The sequence below is a fragment of the Arachis ipaensis genome, chromosome B05 (genome assembly GCF_000816755.2).
Source record: "Arachis ipaensis cultivar K30076 chromosome B05, Araip1.1, whole genome shotgun sequence".
Lineage (NCBI taxonomy): Eukaryota > Viridiplantae > Streptophyta > Magnoliopsida > Fabales > Fabaceae > Arachis > Arachis ipaensis.
In genome coordinates, this window is record NC_029789.2 from 146,647,728 (window position 1) to 146,653,787 (window position 6,060).

At 35.2% G+C, this 6,060-nt stretch overlaps 2 protein-coding genes across 5 annotated transcripts in view; one reads left to right on the top strand and one right to left on the bottom strand.

The window, feature by feature from the left end:
• LOC107644807 (protein IQ-DOMAIN 14) overlaps nt 1-1,369 on the top strand; it is a 4,858-nt gene extending 3,489 nt beyond the window's left edge. The window contains exons 3-4 of the mRNA XM_016348732.2: nt 281-349; nt 437-1,369. Of these exons, the coding sequence (XP_016204218.1) occupies nt 281-349; nt 437-1,120 (753 nt within the window). The 3' untranslated portion in view covers nt 1,121-1,369. The remainder of the gene's footprint in view (nt 1-280; nt 350-436) is intronic.
• On the bottom strand, nt 1,349-4,238 carry LOC107644808 (cytoplasmic tRNA 2-thiolation protein 1). Of its 4 annotated transcripts, XM_021103215.1 has the most exons (8): nt 4,060-4,238; nt 3,005-3,383; nt 2,790-2,902; nt 2,624-2,716; nt 2,458-2,498; nt 2,304-2,370; nt 2,093-2,204; nt 1,349-1,781 (listed from the first exon to the last, which is right to left on the bottom strand). In XM_021103215.1, exons 2-8 carry the CDS (start codon nt 3,365-3,367, stop codon nt 1,620-1,622), a joined length of 951 nt encoding a protein of 316 aa, XP_020958874.1. In that variant the 5' UTR covers nt 3,368-3,383; nt 4,060-4,238; the 3' UTR covers nt 1,349-1,619. The 4 variants fall into 4 exon arrangements, with proteins under 4 accessions (XP_020958874.1, XP_016204219.1, XP_016204220.1 ...); XM_016348733.2 differs by having other exon boundaries at nt 2,790-3,383; XM_016348734.2 differs by having other exon boundaries at nt 2,790-3,386; nt 4,060-4,229.

Here is a 6,060-nt window from a genome sequence, read left to right on the forward strand (position 1 = left end):
TATACATGTTTATTTATTTATTTATAATTATTCTTAATTTGTTGTCCTTTTTCTTATCTTAACAAGCTGTTGCTAACTTGTTTATGTTATCCTTAACTCCTTAACAATGTACTTTACTTTATGCCCTGTCACAAACTGCATGTTTCAAACAAAGGTTAATGTAAAATTTGGCTTTTAGGTTGGAATGTGCGTATCTTTTGAGATGAGAACTACTATGCAAAGAATAGCTTATGATTATATCACAATCTGTCAGGTTTTTCATTTTCATGATTAATTGCAGGTTCCTGAAGAGTATGAGTATCCACTTCGTGCCTATAGTACGAAATTTGATGGATCTTCTATCCTCAAGGTACAAAAATTTATAGGGAACTCTAAGTAACCAAAAGTTTTCTATTGTACTACTTTAGAATGATGAATTGGCCATTTTGACTTGCAGAGATGTTGTTCCAATTCAAATTTTAGGGACATTGAGTTAGAGAGAGCCCGATTCGGTTCCAGTTGGTTAGACAGTTGGATGGAACAAAGTGCGTGGAGCCAAACTGGCAATGCTTCAAAGAAAAACGGGCACATAGATGACGAGAAGAGTGACAAGATTCTTGAAGTTGATACTTGGAAGCCACACATGAATTCCCACAATAACAGTAGCAGCTCATTCAAGGCACCACAACATTATTTCGCTCCAGATTACAGCGACAACTTTCTCATGGCATATGAATCTCCATCGAAACGTTCCTCGAAAGCGCTAAATACAAGTTTCTCATCTAGGGAAGTGTTGCCCTTAGGTTCTCCTAGATTCCACAAAGGAAAAGAAGTGGTGATGGCTTCAAGAACCGCAGAGAATAGTCCCCAAGCATTTTCGGCCTCATCTAGGCTCAGTAATGGTGGAAGGAGAGGCCCTTTCACACCAACAAAGAGCGAGTGTTCTTGGGGTTTCTTCAATGGATATACTAGTCACCCAAGCTACATGGCTAACACTGAATCTTCAAGAGCTAAGGTTAGGTCACAAAGTGCTCCAAGGCAAAGGCTTGAGTTTGAGAGATATGGTTCAACAAGAAGGAGTTTTCAGAATCCTTGGGATGCAAGGCCTAACCCAAGTTCTACCTCAAGCCAATTTAACTGAATTGGGAGTACCAAATTAAGATTATTCAAGTTTTATGGTGAATTTTATTATCTCTACCCTCTTTCTTCCCATTAAAAAAAAAAAAGAGAAGAGAAAAAAGAAGAAAGAAAGGAGAGGCATTGTTTTGTTTTGCTTTGGTTGGTTTTTATTTGTATGACAGTGGTTTTAGATTGTAAGTAGTTCAATAGTTGACTTGTACTCTTGTAGAAAAAAAAAATCCTCAAAAATGAACAAATAACTTTTTTTTTTACCAACCATCTCTCTTGCTTTCTTGATGATTGCCATTAATCTCGACACTCTTAACCAAAAACACTCGAATCATGTTCAAATTCTCTTCCAAAACTACGTATCATAGCCACCATGTAATTTTATGAAGGGATTATTAATCTATAATTTCAGATATGCAAGGCCTAACTTATAATCCTGTCCCCTTAGATACTTTTTCCATGCTCTTAATTTGTTCATTGATACATGATAAATTGTAGTCATATATGTAAAATTAGAAGTCTAGAGTTCCACATTGTTTACTCTCAATGGTCTTTCCACCATTCCTTTCATTTCTGTCCCCGGATGCACCAATGACACCATGACTTCGTCCAATTCCAAGCTTAGGCAAACCTCGATTCAATCCGTCAAGAAGGACACAAGCTTTACACCATTTCTGTACATGAAAAATATTGTCAATCAGCTGATAAAGTGAAAACCCAAACATCTAGGCAATCCAAATATGAAACAAACTGAAAATTGAATGTTAAAATATAAAAGGAAACAACTATATCTAACAGGTATATCTTTTTTGTGAAAGAAAGTTAGGCAGAGTGGAGGTTAGTCCATTCTATGATCAATCTATATCTTAGTACTTAAAATATCACAAAAAGAAACATCAGGTTTTGTTGAAATGCATCATTTATATATGAAACAAGTTTCCCTGAGATCTGATATTCATCCAATGGGGCACACTGAAGGTAATACCTGGCTAGAAATATAACCACACCGTTCACATGTTCCTTGCTCTGGCATTTTTGCAGTTGTAGATATCCTGAAATTCTCACCCGATCTAATGATGTCGAGAACCGCCCGAGGTCTACATTTCAAGAGGAAACCATTAATATTCCAATTTCAACACAAGAAAGAAAAAAAATAGCCTATCAAGCACGAGCAGCAACCTAGACAATAAACCCACCTGAGTCTTTCCAAATCTTTGATGAACTCTCGGGCAAAACCACGATAAGCATTTGGAGAATAGATGCCTGTGGGGTATTGAGAGAATATATAGTATTATGTTATAGAGTTTAATCGGAATGGTACTAACTATGATAGGGAATGATAAACATTACATTCAGTGGAAAAGTAGTCGAGCCTCTTGAAATATGCATACGTGAGAGACATCAAAGTGAGTCAAGGATTCGCAAATTTGCATTGCAGTTGGAGAAAGGTGACAAGAACCAACAAATATTTTTACGAATAAGATTAGCTTGTTCAACTAACTAACTAAAAGGATATATTACGATCTCCTTCTCGTATGTATACTTGAAAGGCTTGCACCTGGGAATGGGCCCATCTTCACCTGTGGTTATGGAAGTGCATCTACTCAATCTGATCACAAAGAGAGACAAGCATCACAACGACCGGCGTGAATTCAAAGGGAAAAGCTAAGATAAGAAGCTACCTAGCAATATCTCCTCTAAGTATATTCAAGAGAACTGTCTCTGCAATATCGTCGGCATTATGACCGGTAACGAGCTTATCTACTTTCAAGAGTGCAGCACCACGATCAAGGGCCTGCCGACGGAAGACACCACAGAAGGTACAATTATTCTTTTTACCAATGGTGGCAACAATTTCATCCATGGTCCAACCATAGAGGTCCTTGTAAGAGACAACCTTGAGAGGCAGTCCATACTGAATTTGGTTTCTGTGAACAGTTTCAAGGGAGTCATCACGGTAGCCGGTGATGCCCTCATCAACAGAGAGCAGGAAGAGATGGAGGCCATAGTCATGGGTTTGGTTAAGCTTAGCTAGCACATAGGCCAGGACTGTGGAGTCTTTGCCGCCTGAAGCACCGATTGCCACACGCTCCCCACGTGTGAAGAGGCCATTGGAGACAATGACTTGGTGAATCTCGTCCTCAAAGACCCGAAAGAAGCACTCCCTGCATAACTGTTGGAGGGTTTTCGGCCTTCTCAAGGCGGCCCTCCCACTGCACAGGCAACACAATCGCCCATTTCTCTCCCTTTCTTGTTCCATAGTCTCCACTTCTGTTCTACTTTCAACCAAAGAAATGTGTATTATCATGAGAAAGAGTAATTAATAAAGAGAAACTCTTGGTGGCCAGCAATCTTTAATAGTTTTAGTCATCATTTGACCAGCACAAATACTAAATTGTCTTTAACAAATAAATTTTATTAATTCATGTGGGCAAACTCTAAAAAATGTGGGTGCAAACTGTATTGATTCATGTGTGCAAACTCTGGTAAATATAGGTGCAAACTATATGCTTCTTATCTGCAAAATTCATGTAAATAAGGGTGCAAATTATTTCAGGCCAAGTGCTGGTAAAAAATGATAATATTTACTGATCATATACATTGCTCATTAATAAATTCAACAAAAACAGTTAAGTTAGTTGTTGAAAAATTTTATTCCCATATCTTATCCTCTAATAAATTTTACACCAGACAAATTAGGTTATCAGATTATGATTCTCCCCTTGTAAAAAAGTTGCTCCACATCATTACATACATCATACTGCACATGAACACTAACTCCTAAGGAGTTTGAGTAACATGATTTGCCTATAGAAGACAGAGGCTGAAATTGGATACTATAGATACTGCACATTATTACATACATCCCAATATAAAACATGGAACGAAGACAAACCTAGTCAGAAATTGGATACTATAGATACGAATTCATGAAGGAGAAGATGGTCTGACCTTGAATCGAAAAAGGAATGAAACGCAGTGTGTTGCTTTTGCTTCAGGATATTCAATAGCTTTGGATTTCTTCTTCGAGGCTGCTGGAGTATCCTTACTGTTATCTCTGTTTTCCGTGTCTCTACTCTCTACTGTTCTGAGAGAGTAAAGCGAGTTCCTTTGGTCCGTTCTATTTTCAATTTCATTACTTTTTTTTACAAATTATAAAAAATAAAAACAGAATTTTATTATTTTTATTTTAAAAAAAAATAATAACAAAAAAATAAAAACACAAACTAAACCTGTCCCTCTATTTAAGCAGTTCCTTGTTTTGTTTCTTTTGTTTTTCTTTGTTTAATTTATTTCAGTCACCAAAAAAAAAACGCATTGTTAGTTATGTGAAAATTATGGTTAAGGTACCTATATATTAGGTTAAATAATTGAATAATGTTGAGAACCATCAAAATTATTGTCAACAATTAATCATTAATGTTTAAAGTCAAGGGTGCGAGAATCGAATCGGTCAATGAACTGGTAGAGTAACTGATTTAATGGTTCAGAAGTTCAACCGAGATTCAACTGAGATTCAACCGGTTTAACTAAATATAAAATAAAATTATTAAAAATTTAATATATAATTTTAAATATTTAAATTTAATGATTTTTAAGTCGATAAAATTTAAAATTTTACAATTTTATCTAATTATCCATAATTTATCATTAAAAGTTTACAAACATCTTCAAATATCAAAATTTATAACCAATAAAAATCAAAATACCCATAAATGACAAATCTAAATAAGAAAAATCAGCATAAACAACTCAATCAGAATAAACAAAGAAAAATTCCAACATAAATAATGGAGTGAAGCTCTGCACCACAGCACCATCAACAACTCAGATCAGAAAAATAAACAACCAGAATCAACAAATCAGAAAAATCAGCATAAACAATTTAAAATCAAAATCATAGCATAAACAACTCAGAATTGATTCCAGCATAAACAATTTGGCGCATTAAGTTGAATTGAATCAAGTCAGTCCATGTTTATTGCTTAAGACTTTCTGTTATTGTAAATGTTACTCTCATTCATCAATGCAGTTTATTTTATTGTTTACCTCAACTTGGTGAGTCTACTTTTTGTCCATAAGGTGAGGCAGGCACCATCAATTCATGTTGGAAAACACTAAGCAATGCATGAAAGATGTATAATATAGGATTTCTAAATCATGGAGTCATGACAATTAATCAAATCTTTTACTTTTGAACAACAGCAAAGGTCCTAGGTATGCAGGCACTTACCCTTTTTGCCACCACTTCCATAAAATTTCCAGCCATAAAGTACAAACTAAATATAGGATGTAGCTTCAACATGAAAACTCTGTTTTGTGTTTCAAAAAGTGGTGGGCACAAGGAAAACTTTCAAGTAAATATATTCAGCAAGAGAAGCTCTGATTAACATTTAAAAGAATGGTATGACTTGAACATATTTATAGTTATATATACAACATAGGTGACAATATACTAGAACATCAAAGATAATGCTACCATTTTATGCTATCAACCACTGCCTAAGGTCTTAAACATTCTTCAACAGATGCACTTATTAGATTTTAAACCTTCAATCACTTTGATCCACTCTTCAATTCTGTTTTCTATTTTGCTATTGCTAGGGTTCTTTGTTCCCTTTTCAGTTTCAGAGGAGAGGAGTGGGACTGGGCTGCGTTGGGGGATTTGGGATTTTATGGTTTTTTTTTTTTTTAAGGTATAAAACACTGCCGTTTTGGAGGAGTGCACTGAACCAAAAAAAACCTTTAAAAAAACTGGACGGTTCCGGAGATTCACCGGTTAACCGCCAGTTTGACCGATTTTTTAACTAATTTTTTGCCAAACAGTTTATAAATCTAACCGAACCAACCTATGATTACTGGTTAACCCGATTGAACTGACTAGTTTGGTTCGGTTTTCAAAACAATAAAGCTAATATGTAATTTTTTTTATTTATATGAATTTAACTAATA

Bases quoted from the DNA above. Each gene is read 5' to 3' on its own strand.
- LOC107644808 (XM_016348733.2), bottom strand. From the start codon at position 3,367: ATGGAACAAGAAAGGGAGAGAAATGGGCGATTGTGTTGCCTGTGCAGT. The intron at 2,499-2,623 runs ATATCCTTTTAG...GATGTCTCTCAC, and splicing joins TACGAGAAGGAGATCGTAAT to GTATGCATATTTCAAGAGGC. The intron at 2,205-2,303 runs GTGGGTTTATTG...CTTGAAATGTAG, and splicing joins AAAGATTTGGAAAGACTCAG to ACCTCGGGCGGTTCTCGACA.